The sequence below is a fragment of the Ceratina calcarata genome, unplaced genomic scaffold, assembly GCF_001652005.2.
Source record: "Ceratina calcarata isolate Rehan_Ccalc_2016 unplaced genomic scaffold, ASM165200v1 scaffold242, whole genome shotgun sequence".
Taxonomy (NCBI): domain Eukaryota; kingdom Metazoa; phylum Arthropoda; class Insecta; order Hymenoptera; family Apidae; genus Ceratina; species Ceratina calcarata.
Genome location: NW_017146161.1, coordinates 86,565 through 100,883, shown reverse-complemented (window position 1 = coordinate 100,883; position 14,319 = coordinate 86,565). Strand labels below are relative to the sequence as shown.

General features: G+C 34.9%; 2 protein-coding genes across 2 annotated transcripts; both read left to right on the top strand.

Moving 5' to 3' along the window:
- The first annotated feature begins 6 nt into the window (after positions 1–6).
- WDR79 (Telomerase Cajal body protein 1 homolog) lies at positions 7–2,458 on the top strand. The gene is made up of 5 exons (XM_018020868.2): positions 7–662; positions 769–1,388; positions 1,461–1,693; positions 1,780–2,013; positions 2,071–2,458. The coding sequence occupies exons 1-5, from the start codon at positions 615–617 to the stop codon at positions 2,286–2,288; spliced, it is 1,353 nt and encodes a 450-aa protein (XP_017876357.1). The 5' UTR covers positions 7–614; the 3' UTR covers positions 2,289–2,458.
- Positions 2,459–2,550: 92 nt separating this feature from the next.
- On the top strand, positions 2,551–12,899 carry LOC108622797 (telomere-associated protein RIF1). Its single transcript, XM_018020885.2, has 6 exons — positions 2,551–3,240; positions 3,511–3,714; positions 3,785–4,079; positions 4,149–4,495; positions 4,565–10,790; positions 10,881–12,899. Exons 1-6 carry the CDS (start codon positions 3,155–3,157, stop codon positions 11,598–11,600), a joined length of 7,878 nt encoding a protein of 2,625 aa, XP_017876374.1. The 5' UTR covers positions 2,551–3,154; the 3' UTR covers positions 11,601–12,899.
- Positions 12,900–14,319: the final 1,420 nt, after the last annotated feature.

Below are 14,319 nucleotides of genomic sequence, written 5' to 3'. Positions count from 1 at the left end.
TAAAGTTCTAAATTTCTAAGTTAAGTCTAAGTTAAAATTTTACAACACTTGATTAAGAATTGGGTGACATACAAGACCAATGGCAATTTTCGTACTCTTTATATCATTTTCTAATCAAGTCAGTCTATAATCTTGTCCTAAATGTACGTTTGTGAATTGTTTAATTCGTAAATTACTCTTTTATTAAATAAAACGATATTTCAATAAAAATGCGAAGCAATTATATGATTACAAGATTCATAGTTAGATTATTCTTAATTCCACTACTTAGTCTTTCCATAACAAGGTATATCTACTTGGCAGGATCATTTGTCACAAATAGTGTATTTTTTGTATTTATTTGTATTATACACGATTATTAATTTACGTAAATTAAGTTTTGAATTGTTTGATTGGAGACATGAAAATAGTCTATGTATTACTGTGTAAGAATTTTCTACAACTAAATAAACTTGTTTACTGTAAAAATAACCTAACCGTGGTAACATTCACGTAATGAAGAACAAAATAAGTGAATTCAATGTCTTCTACATAATAAAAATTATGAACATGCGTTACGCTTAAAAACGAAATGTAATTAAACCATAAATTAATGTCATTCTTTATTATTATCTATGGAATGTGAAAATATACAAGCAATAAAAGAGACTCTAGAGGACATGGTAAGTTTTGAAATGTTAATCGAACTTCTTTTTAATCATCTAATCATTTTAATTTCACGTGTAGAGCAATCATTGATAATAAACATACCATTTCATATTTTATTAGCTAGAGGCACTAGAGTCACTAGAAGTTGAAAAACCATCAGCAATGAATGAAACAACCAATACCCAAGCATCAATGGATTTTCAAAAAGTTGATATCTCTACTGAAGAATTAGAGATAGACCTTGCAGAGAATTTATCAAAAGAAGAAAATAATGAACATTTATTAGATCCAATAAAAGAAACTGAAGAATTAGAAGATGCAAAACTAGTACAATCAAGCAACAGGTTTTATTATAATTGGAATAATCCACCAAGATTATTATGTGAAGCAATTGAGGAGTATCAACCTACAGAATCATATGAGAACTTTACGAAGGGTTGTCACTGGTCTCCAGATGGGACTTGTCTATTAGTACCTTCTGAAGATTTTAGAATTCGTGTTTACGAACTTCCCAGAGAATTATATTGCGAAAAAATTCCTTTAAATCTGTCATCTACCAAGTTGTCAGCAGCATTAACTGCAAAAGAAGGAGGACTTATATACGATACTTGTTGGTATCCTTTTATGAATTCATGGGAACCTGCAACTTGCTGTTTCTTGAGTACAAGTAAGGAGAGTCCCATACACTTATGGGATGCTTTCAATGGTGAATTGCGGGCAACATATAGAGCTTATAATCAGTTAGTAATGAGACAATTTCTTATAAATAATTGTAATTTAATTCTCAAATAAAAAATATATTTTTTTGTTAGAGTTGACGAAGTAGAAGCCTCAATCAGTATCCAATTCATTGACTCAGCTAAGGAAGTGTGGGCTGGTTTTAAAAATGCTTTAAGAGTTTTCGACATGGAACGCCCAGGTCGTCAGATAAATACTATACAATTTAAGAATGACTTTCCCAATATAACAGGATTAGTTTCATGCATTAGAGAAAATCCAATTATGCCAGGATTAGTCGCTTTTGGTACATACTCCAAGTACATTGGTGGGCATCGAAGTTAATTGTGAAATTAAAATCAATAGTAACACTAGTAAAAATGATATTGCTAATAGTGTTTGTAATTTTATTAGGCGTATACAAAGATGGTCCACTATGCAGTTTTAAAACAGGGAATGGTGTGACTCAAATTGAATTCAGTCCTTGTGGAACCAAGTTATTTTCGACAGTACGACGTAACAGTGAATTTTTATGCTGGGACTTACGTAACCCGGGCACTGTACTCTTTTCCCTACAGGGACGTCAATCTGATACAAATCAAAGAATTCAATTCAATATTATGCCCGATGGAAAGAGCATAGTCTCAGGTATTTTCATGAATTACTATTATCAAACTTGTTGGAAATACAATTCTTAATTTTTAGGAGGTACAAACGGAGAAATGCTGGTTTGGGAAATACCAGATGATTTAAATTGTGAAGACATAAATGTAGCATATAAGATAAATCTATCGCGTGATTGTATAAATGGAGTAAGTCTACACAGAAGTTTACCAATCGTTGCTCTTAGCACAGGGCAAAGATTTTGTGACAGTACAATACAAACCAGAGACAACAGTGTCCGGCTATGGCTTTTTTCTTAATGTGACGATACAATAAATAGTTGTAAATACAAGTGCAGAAACTGCATATAATTTTTACGTAAGATTACAAATTGATTGTAGGTTTTTGCATGTACTACTTTTATACCATTTTATGTGTACTATGTTCCTATTGAAATAAAAAATATTCACGTTCGGCTCGTTGCCGGCTACTAGTTAGTGCTGATCGCTGATTGCAAATCTGGCGATGCTACTCGTTTTATCAAACGTTATAAATAAAAAAACCTATCATGTTTTCTTTTGTACATCACGAAAAATATTCAAAACAAGTGAACAACTTCATTTCCATTTTTATTTCTTACATACTTCACGCGTAACAAATGGAACACGTCCGTAAGATTTTTATTGATATTCACTTTTTTGAATCCTGTCGTGTAACTAATAAAGTGTCCTCGTAATTTACGCTCGTGAGAAACGGAAGAACATTGTCGTTCGTCTACTAACGTGATCGTTCACATTGAAATTCGAAATACTGTAAATTTATTGAAAACAGAATCTGAATTGCTATTGCAAACTCGTCGGGAAATGTAAAACCTTTAAGATAAACCGTTACATATATTGTATGATTGTCGATTGTAAATTGTAATTCTACTTGTGAATAATTTTGTTTGAATGTCTAAAAAAAAGATGTGTACTTCCTAAAAGGAAATCGGTGAGCGAACTCGTTTCAATGGCTTTGTGAAGCGCACAGCGCACAGTTCCGAAGGGCGCGGGATAGGTTCACCTTATCGTCATTTCAAGATTTGCGCGGAAAATCCTCTCTGGTATATTCGCTGATGCGATGAACGAGATTCTCTCGTCATAACTTTTCTTTGGGAGAAACACAGATCTTTAGAAAGGCTTTCAACATGCAGTCTCTCCCGCGAATACTGAAAATGTTGCGGGAAAATAGCAACATCAAGGAAAAACGCGAGGCTTTAACCTACATTCGCAGGTACCAATTCGATGATACTCTCCTCCTCAAGTTGATTATTAAAAATTACCGAACGAAAATGATGTTTCCTTATTATTTAATTAAGGGATTCGTTCTTACGTAAATTAAAATATTTTCTAATTATCTTCGAATATTTCATCTATTTATAACAATTCTGTGTGTATTATATATCCCTGAAATGTAAAAAGTAAACTATTTGCATTATAATGGAGCGCAAAATTTACATTATACTGTTATAGAAAATCTTGTAATGGTGATATGTTATTTTAGCAATAGCAGAAAATTAGAATCTACAAAGGGTATTAAGGAGGAACAATACAAAGAATTGTGTAAACTAATTGTAGATGCGTTTGCATATGGAAATAATGATATACAAAATGAAGCATATGAAACGTTAAATGTGGTCATTCGAGAGTTTAAAGACCATACTCTGAATCTATTTGAAGCAATGTCACAAATAAGTCAGAAGCATAGGTTTGTTCAGATTTCTAGATCATTTAATCATCTTATACTTTTTTTCTTAATATCTTCCCTATAATTTCAGATTAAAAATTCTTAAATTATTAGAGGTAGTTGAAGAGAATGCTGTATCAACATTCGCTAATGACCCACACGCTGTAAACATTTTTAATAATTGTCTATGTACAATACAAACAAATACAATGCCCTGGATAGCACCAACTGCTTGTGTAGACAATATTCAGGCACTAATAGAAGCTGAGAGCAAACAATTATCAGAAGACCAAAGATTACAAGAGGAAACAATTAATTATTGTATAACTTTCTTAAGGAGATTGTATAAAATCGCTGAAATAACATCAGACATCAAAACTCAAAGGGTATTCATATAATAAATACATGAGTAACGATAGAGAAATGTAAAGATATTAAATTTTCTCCGTTTACAGTTTAATGCGCTATTGATGGATAAAGTAGTACTGTTAGCTTATATGGGTCATAAAAGACAAAGAGGTCCTGCTTTGAAACTTCTGCAACAAGCTCTAGCTACAGATATAGTGACACACGTTCATACTAAATTACCGAACGTATGGAATCAATATGTGGCAGCGTTGCAATCTACGTATTGGAAACGTATGTTACTTTTAGTATCTGCTTGTGAATTAGATTGGGCCACGCAATGGAATATTAGCATTCAGTTTCTTGGTATGCATCTTCACCGTGGTGCTAGTTTAATAAATAATTTGCTAAGTGTCGAGGAGAAGGCGTTTAAATCGACAGACACAATTATACGCAGGTACAGAATGATTTCGAAATACTGGTCGATAGAAGCATAGAGAAATAAGTGATATGTTTTATATTCTAGACAAGCGTTTCTTTCATGGAAGTTACTAGCCGACAATTTCGCTCTAGACCCACAAGAGCTTGCCACTCCTAGACGGATAAAATTATTGTGCATCCCGTTGAATGCTAAGAACAGTAAAACCGAGTCGATAGCATTAACGAAATTGGAAGTCTGGTGGCATGTAATTATTAAACTTTATAAGGACATCGCTAAATGTGTAAATCCTGTAATTACACAGTTCTTGAACTTTTGTTTTGGACCTCTCGGAGACACACCGTTTTTGTCCTCAAAATTTGACATAATTGCCTCGCCAGGAAAGAGATTCTTTAAAACGAAACTCGTTGCTGTTGACGCTTTATGCCAGCTCCTTGTCACAAAACAAGAGAACGCAGTGTTTTCTGCAATTTTGGAAGAACGACTCCCGCATTCTATAACTGATGCCGTCTTCCAACAATGCTATCAGAGCATTATTCACAGTGTCGGAGAAGCTCTGCTTGTCCTCAGCCAACTCACAGATGCAGAGATGAAAAACAGATATCAGCTTGGTAAAATATTGTGGACGAGTTTAGTTAACTACATGCAAGAATCGAAAATGGAAGACAAAGGAGTTATGTACAAGAACATAGTATCAGTGATCACGGAGTTAACAAATTACGCTGGGAATAAACCAATGATCAAAAATTTAATATTGGACTTAATCTTATTCGAAATTACCGACCTGAGTAAGAATTTTAATTTTCAAGATGACACATTGTCGGGATTACTTTTCAAGTTTCTTCAAACTCCTTCAATCATGAACGAAACGGATAAAGAACATTATGGTGCATTAAAACGTCTACTTTGGCATTGTATCAAATCTCAAACGGAGAATGTGTATTATGCGCATGCATTTACTTGTCTGAAGAAAATGAATTATACTCTACATGAATCGTGTGCGGCCGTTAAAAAGGAAACTGTTCTTGAACTGTGGCATATTTTGGCTGACGTGTTAGGGAAGTATATGAGCGATATACAAGAAATTAACGAAGGAACCACTGCAGATCATAATTTAAATACTGTTGAATCCATAGTAGCGTTCCCATTCGCTCATTTATGTACAGATGATCCAGAAAAAATTCAAGAAATATCGAAAGCTTGGAAACACTTGTACAAACAATTCGAAATGCGAACAGATCTTATGTCAAGCGTGAAATCTAACGAGATATTATTGAATATTGCAAGTAAAATGCAAGACTGTTTGAGAAAAAATGGCAAATCTTCCTCTCTTATCATACAATGTTTGGATGTTCTATTAAGTACCATCAACTACAAACTGTTGCTGGCGTACACGGAAGTTCCATCGATTGCGCATCTTCTTGTGGAGCTTATAATATATTTCTTACATAATAGTAAGAGTAACGAATGTGAATTTGCGATTAAAGCTTTGTCATCAGTAATTATCAGTATTTATGTCCAAAGTATGGAAAAAGTACTTCCTTATTTGCACGTGTGTAAACCTGCAATAGAGTCCATGCTCCAAACGACGTTAGAAGAGTTGCACAAAGAAGTGAAAAATACGTGGGAAACTGTACTTATTGTCTTCAAAGGTCTTGATAAAGAAATAAATTCCGATCTTATTTTATTATACAAGAAAGCAATTATCCAAGCACTGAATCATCCATACGTTGAGATACAAAGTCAAACACTAGACTGGTACAGTGATTTATACGAATCGCGAAACATTCTAGGTAATGGTAGGAAATTACTGTTGGAAGATATAGAGAAAGTGGGCAATTGGACACGTGGACAATTCATGAGTAAATATGAAGTCAACGGGAAGAAAAAGAATCAAGTCGAAAAACCAGCTGATTCAGTGAAGATAGTTAGCAGCTTACAAAAATCTACTAGTCAGAAATCAACAGTCAAAGAAAGTGACAAGAAGACATCGGTTGATACAAAAAGAATATCAATTGATTCTGACTCTCAGGATTATGTCCTGATTAAGACAGATTTGAAATTCGATGTAAATCGTTTAACGGAGCATCAAAAGGAATCTCTTAAACGTAGAAGGGAAGACATACAAGCGATATATACCGATTTGTCACAGTCGTCTTCACAAGATACTGAAAATCTGCAAGAATGGTTCGACAAGAAGAGTAAAAGTTTAGAGGAAACAGAAAAAGGACAGAATAAGAAAGAAAACTCTTCGATAAAAAGCATATTGGACGACGATGCAAACAAAGAAAACAAGATCGAGGCGAAAGAATTAGAAATGATCAGTAGACCGATTGAACATGATACGAAGCCGGTAGAAAGCGTTGGACAAAATTCGACGTTAGAAATTGTACAGAAAGTAAAAAGTAGTGTAGACCATAATGAAAATTCAACTAGAGGAAGTCAGGTGGTAATTGCCGACAAGACCACCTTTGACATCGCTGAAACGAAACCGTCAGCAGATTTCGTGACAAAAGACGTGAAATCCACCAATCAGGAGGAATCTTCAGAAAACAGAGAAGACCAAAGACTATCTCCGTCTATGTTAGATAGTGGTAAACGACGTAGCCGTTATAGTTTTCCTGGGAGATCTAATACTTTAGCAAAATCAGAGGATGTTGCTAGCAGTCAACCAGGACAATCAAGTACTGCTCAAACCTTGCAAAGAACAAGGACGAAAGCGATGCGAAGCCAATTTGAAAATCTAATAAGGATTAACAAGCAACAGTCTTTGGATAACGTAGAAAATAAATTGGCCAAAGAGGATAAAAGAGGTACTAAACGTAGATCAGTTTTGGAAGACGAAACTGAAGGACCTGTCCACCGCCAACGAAGGAAAATTACTCAGTTGGACCCGATCAGCGATGACGACAGTGTTAAGTCCGCGGAACAAGATAGTGCACCATTCAATTTAGAAGACATGAGTCAAGTCGACAAACGTACAAGAAAGGAGATGCACCGTTTACGTATAAATATGATATTTGACAGTCCCTTATCAACCTGCCGTCGATCAAAGGCTCACGAAGACAACACTAGAGAAGTCACTCCCAAGAGGCAATCTCCGGAATTGAAGAATTCTAGATCGAAGATTCCAGAGCCAAAGGGCAAAAGCAGTAAACCGGCTAGAATGAAGAAACCAGATAAAACTACAGAGGTAAAAAAAGTTGACGACGTAAAAAAATCTTCGCCGAATAAGAAGAACGAAACAGATGAGGCGAGAAGCGAAGAGAGCAATTCATCAGATAGTAAATCAAGTAATCGCACACAAGAGACAGATATTGAATCTGGGCTTGCCGATGAAAACATTCAAATCGAGAATGACACGGAAGATATAATAGAAGATTCTCAATTACTCAAACTGGACAAGAATAGAATATGTAATATAAATAAAGTACAACAAAATGTTGACATTAGTAAAACCGAGAGCGCGAAGGAAGCTTTAAAAAGTAATGACATGTTAGAAACGGAAGCAGAAGAGAAACGGGATGATGAAAATGTTCAGGAAGAAAAGATCTCAAAAATGATACATGATGATAAATCTAAGGATAACGGTAAAACGGTCAGTAATGATAAACTGAGTAATGTAATCGAAGACATAAATGAGGACATATCCAAAGAAAGTCAAACTCAATCTCAGGCTGATACGAAAGATATTATAGAAAGTTCTCAAGAATTATCCGGAACAGACAAGAAATCTAACGATGTGCAGTGCATGATTAAAACTCGTAAAGTTGAGCACACTTCTCCCTCAGCGAGAACTAACGAAACTGTTGTCGAAGATCGCGAAATAACTGACATTGATTTGAATTGTGATAATGACAATAACGAAGTTCCTAGAAATAGTGTTAAGGCATTTGATGAGGTCAATGAAGTCTGTACCGTGGAACCAAAGATTTCGACTCACGTCATCGAGACCAGTCCGTGTGATAATGAAAAAGATGTTGCACCTGAAACGCAAAAGATAAACGACCCATCGACGTCTAAGATATCACTCGACTTCCCGTCGCCTAAGAGTAACGTTAAGCGTCAGATGAAATTTAAACCTTATTCAGGGCAAGGACGCGCGGCTCACATGCTTGGATTGGTAACGAAGCAGGCAAGAATGGAAGCTGAGGCGAACGTTATAACTTTAGACGACGCACCGCCGGTTAAAAAGACAAAAGGAAAGGATACTGAGAACGATACAGTACTTAGTAAAAAAGAACAAGCAACGACGTTGAAGGAAACTGATAAAGTGACGACAGCATGTAGTAGCAGACAGGAGAAGATATTCAGTAATATGAGATCGGCAGATTATTGTTCGTCGCCTTCGATGAAATTATTTTCAAGTTTGAAAAATGACGGAGAAAAGTTTTTCTCAAAGGACAAATCGATCGATTGTATACCTTTGCAAACCGAAGCTCAGATTGACAAATCGAGCGACGAGACTTCAGCTGAAGCAGTTGAATTGCCGATTTTGGAATGGTCGAGTGCAAACCCACCTTCGTTAACTGCGTCTCCAAGCGCAAGCATATTGAAACGTCAACGTCAATCTTTCCCAGAACCGGATCCGGAGTCTACAACTCCTAGTAAGAGGAAAAGGGTAAGCTTCGCGGATCCTCCAGTTTCAAAGGAAATGGGATACGAGACCACTGAGTCACCTCATAAATCTAATAAATTTGCTTCACGTAGTCTTTTGATGCGTAAAGATTCACCGTTCAGATTGAAACATACTAAACACAGAATGATGTCAATCGACTTAGACAAACTGGACAACACTGAGGATGTTGATCCGGCGAGTACGACCGAGGTCGATTTACAGTGTGAAAGAGAAAATGAAATGTTAACAAAAATAGCTGAAGAATTAGAATACACGGAGTGCGTTATGGACACACAGACATTGTGCGGCGCTACAGAAAATGAATCTACTTCAGCTAACACACATCAAATTAAAATGGAGAAGTTAAGTGGCGAATTCCAAGTTACTGAAGGTTTGACATTTTCTAAACGCGTAGAAGCAACTACAGCGAAAAAGGACGAAATACTAGAAATGTCGAGAAATTCCAATAGTAGCTTGGAGTGTAACGAGCTGGACGATTCAAAAACGCAAGAAGACATATTTGCTGGAAAACATACAGAACATGATTATTCTATGAAAATATCAAAAGTCAATTCTAATCTTGGTACGGCTGCTGCACAAACTACAACTGTTGCTAATTCGATAATGTTGGATTCTCTGAAATTCAATGTTGAAAATGAGTCCATAATAGAACATTCATCGGAGAAACGTACGAATTCTGAGAATTTAGAGGATACAGTAGACGCAGCGAATCTCACTGGATTGAATTCTTCAGCAAATTCTGATGAAATTTTCTGCAACAAATTAATGAGAACCAGTACACAGACGTCGGAGAATATACAAGATCAAGATACTCTGCCAGTAACAGATTCAGTATTCGCAAGTTTACCTTTAAGTCAAGAGAGCTCGAACGAGTTTAATGTAGAAATTCCACACCCTGAATTATTAGATTCCATTCATCCAATATATCCGGCTTTAACGTCCTGTAAAAAACCCGTAGCAACTATCATTGATCATTTAACGTATCCTCTCTGGGCGCAAAATTTGTCCGCCCACTTGATGAACAAAAATATTCAGACCATTGGCGATCTTGCTCGATTATCTGAACGTGAAATAAATAGAATTCCCGTAAAGGGAAATTCGAAAGTAGAGTTTGTGAAGAGTATCCTAAAATGTTTTGAGAAAATGTGCACTGTAAAAGAAACGACCGAAGATTCGCGTAGTGACAAAGTTTCTTTTTCTGTAAATACCAATGTACCTACATCCACACCGAAAGAAATGCTACAAGATAATGAAACGCAAAATAATTCAGTAAACAACAGCATACTAGTAAGTCAACCAAGCAGCCATATATTTGAGAGTATGGTTGTATCCGAAAAAAATGCGGCCGAGATGTCTAAAGACGTCGATATCACGGAATGCATCCTGCAAGAGCCTGGACCATCTAAGGCAGTTACCGGTTCTGTAACAGAAAGTGCAGTGAATTCATCTACTCCTGTCAGCAATGCAACTCCAGTAACTCCAAAAACAAAGACTGTTGGAACTTGTACTAGTAGCGATTCGGTTTACTTTTCGAAGACAGTAGCGAACAAAGCGACAAAATCTGTGGCAGCGCAGATGGCCTTGGCAGATTTATTGGACGAGATTGACGTTAACTTGGTATTAGAAAGTGCAGCAAGGAGATGCTCTCCAGAGAAACTTCTTCTGCAATACAAGGTGGGTACTCTTTACTTCCTCTATACCAGAATCTCTCAGCCTTTTACGTTTAATGAAAGTCGAGTAAAAATATAAAATGTATTTTTACAGGATAAAATGCGACATGTGCCACAAGTGGAGTTGGAAACCGAAACCTTGAAGGTATTAAGTTCTGAAAGGATAAACTATAACGAAGTTACGTTGAAGGCGGCATGTCGTGCTTGTGGAGTGAACAAAGTTTTGTTACGCCTCCCCGACATTTTTAGTGCCGACAAAGAATTTTTCGTGAAAGTACTGAATACCTATAAAAAAAAAATTAGGGCCAGTGATTGCTTGAACATTCTCGACTTCAACGAGATTAAGGACGCTGTCTGTGAGAAATGTACGACATCGGAGATTGCGGACATGTTTTCAAAAAAGTTGCAAGATGAAGAGCAACAGGGGACAAGGAACTCAATGACAGAGTTGCCTATCTTAGATAGCTATTTGTTGTTAAAAAGGATGCCGATGGACGTGATTATTAGTAACACCGTGGCGAACGATGAGCTGATACCGTCGGCAGTTGTATTAGACATAGCTTTGCAAAACAATAGCGCGAACGTCATAGCGCAGGCTCTCAAATCTCAATCCCCATCCGTTATGAAGACCGTTTTCGATGCGCTTTGGTCTCCCGAATTCGCGGCTAAGCACATGCTGGAATCTAGCGAATCCAAGGAGGATTTGCTAAAGATCTTCAAGGAAGTTAGCTCAAAATTAAGCAAAGAAGATCTTCTACAAGCTTTCTACGAGTCCATGAATGCTAAGCTACTGATAAAGGAAAAGAAGAATTAAAATTCGCGATTGTATCTATCAGAATGATACACGGTTCTCGTAAATGTGTATGATATTTATTAATAATATTATTTGTATTCATAAATTGATTCTCCATAATACGATGCGTCACGTGTATGATACCATTCTCCTTTTCATCAAATTCTGTAGAGGGATCGTCATTTAATTGCAGACTTTTTTTGTTAAGGGATCGAATATATTTATTTCGCATTGTCTTTTGAAATGTTGGTTAAAATTGTATTGAGTTGGAACTCTTTTCGCATCATCTATCTCACAAATATTATTTCGGAAACTAATTAAAACAAGGAAACACCTGTTTTTAATTAAAGAACAGTGTCAGTTTATCTTATTTAAACTTTAGTTACTTTAATTCAATTTAGTAACGGGTAAAATTACTTTTAGAAGAGATTACGCAGTTTACGAATGGTGTCCAAAATTACACCGCCTCTACCGTAATCAAAATCACCTCATACGAAACTGTGACTATACAACTATATTATATATAAAGTAGTAGTTAATAAAAGAATTGTAATCAATTAATAACTAAGATACTATATATTAGTTATTACATTGTTGTTCAACTGAGCAAATGATACAATAGAGGATATCAGTGTTTATCAATTGTGCGCTTCTATATTATTAGTGCGAAGCGAATCATGCAGAATAAAAAATAAAAACTTTGAATGTTTCGTCATGATATAAACGACTCGTATGAACACTAAAATATTTTGCATTGGTATTTTACAAAGGATAGTATTTTTTTGCATATACATAATTGCGTGAAGAGATGCTTCTTGTAAGTAGATATTAAAAAAAGGACAGAAGATATTTTCAAATGTAAAGTGAAAGAACATCGGAATGAAATAATAAATTAATGAATGCTTCCGAGGTGCAAATGTTCAGGAACTGAGCTGAGCCATTGCTATAATAGTATTAATATACAGCCCATTACGTAGAATATCTTATTGCAAGTCGTTGTACTCTCATCATTTACCGCTTTCATTAAACACTACGCTGTTACTTGAAGTAATTAAAAAAATAACACCTCAACATTACCGTAATTTGTGAATATTAAAAATCGTTGTTAATATTTATGTTATCGTTGATCGTTAATAATTTCGCGCATTCGATGAATCTCTAATATTTGTGTAAAATATAAAAGAAATTTGTTGAACTTAATTTTTGAACATTCAATAAGGAAAGTATGTGCGTGTGTTGAGATGTTATGTAGATACCTTAAAAACATGTACATACGAGGTACGTTGATATATACATTTCTCCATATCATATTGTAACAATAAAAAAAGGTACATAGAGCAAAATATATAAAAAAAAATAATATTGAATGTGCATGTAATAATAAATGCTGCGAACATTACTGTAGTCTCCTAAGATTGTAAGAAACGGTAAGCTTTAAATATTACAAATAAGCACTTTTACGATGTTCTCGAAATATGGAATGGGCAAGAGACATTATGTCAATCGTAATAATAATCGTATACATATTATGATGGACGTGAGATGTACGAGTGCCTCGAATGAAAATGTGTATCCTAAAGGTCTTCGACTAATTTCTTGACGTTTATTTTACGATAAAATATCATTTTACCATTATTAATCAGTTGTACCAGTAGAAGTAAATCCAAATTTATAATCTCATTTATCTCATTTATATTTCACAGCTTGGTATCGCTTGTATTAAGCGTACCCTTTACAGTTTATATACTTCTTGTGGGAAGAAGCACGTTTCTTTAATCTACGCGAGTCGGTCCTTCTTATTATTTTCTTTCAACACGAGAAGTTGTCTTCTCGTTCACCTCTTTCTTTAAAAGTTGAAATAAGACTCTAAGTGTGCCCAAATGGGAATGTACCAAAAATATTACAAAATTAAGTCTATTTATCAAAAACTAATTAGAATTAATTATAAATATTTTGTTGTATGTTTCCAAAGAATTTCGAATTATGGTCATTTGCGATTTTTAAATCGTGACTTGTGACTTAGTAAATTGTGTTTGGCTATTATTTTATTTATTCATGAATTAATATTATTTATTTAGAAACAAAATTCTGATTCGACTTGTAAAAAGAATTACTTCATTCAGTTTCTTCAGCAGACTCTTACACTCGTACAATCTAAAAATATTAAGCAATTTATTCCAGATTTCAATTTAAAATTAATTGGTTCATTTTTTTGCAAGATTTCGTAGACATTTTATAACACGAAGCACATGGTAATTACAAATTTCGTAATAATTGTATTTATTCATGTATCCAGTTGTATTACCTCTAATGATAAATCGATATTTTATACAGAATGATATAAGATATAATAAATAAGTTTTATAGTCATTTTGTGTATTCTATGTATATCCAGAAACCTAATAAACAAATTTTATTTAAGATAAACAAACGTTTCGTAACTAAAATAGAAACTCGAAGTCATTAATTTATTAAACATTTTCCATTTGATTTAAATTTATAGATCCTTGTTTGTCGGTATGATTCTGATTCTAAAATATCTTTTTTCATCTATTTTCGTGCAAAAATAATCGCTCACTCGTTTTATTTGATAAGTTACGCTTATTGGACCGAAATCAGAGACACTCGTTCAATTATATTCGAAACCGCGTATTCCCAAAGAAACCTGTATCAAAATACGACGCTCTTCGACGTCAAGGATATGCGCCATCATATCCTGGTTCTTGTAGCACGAGTAATC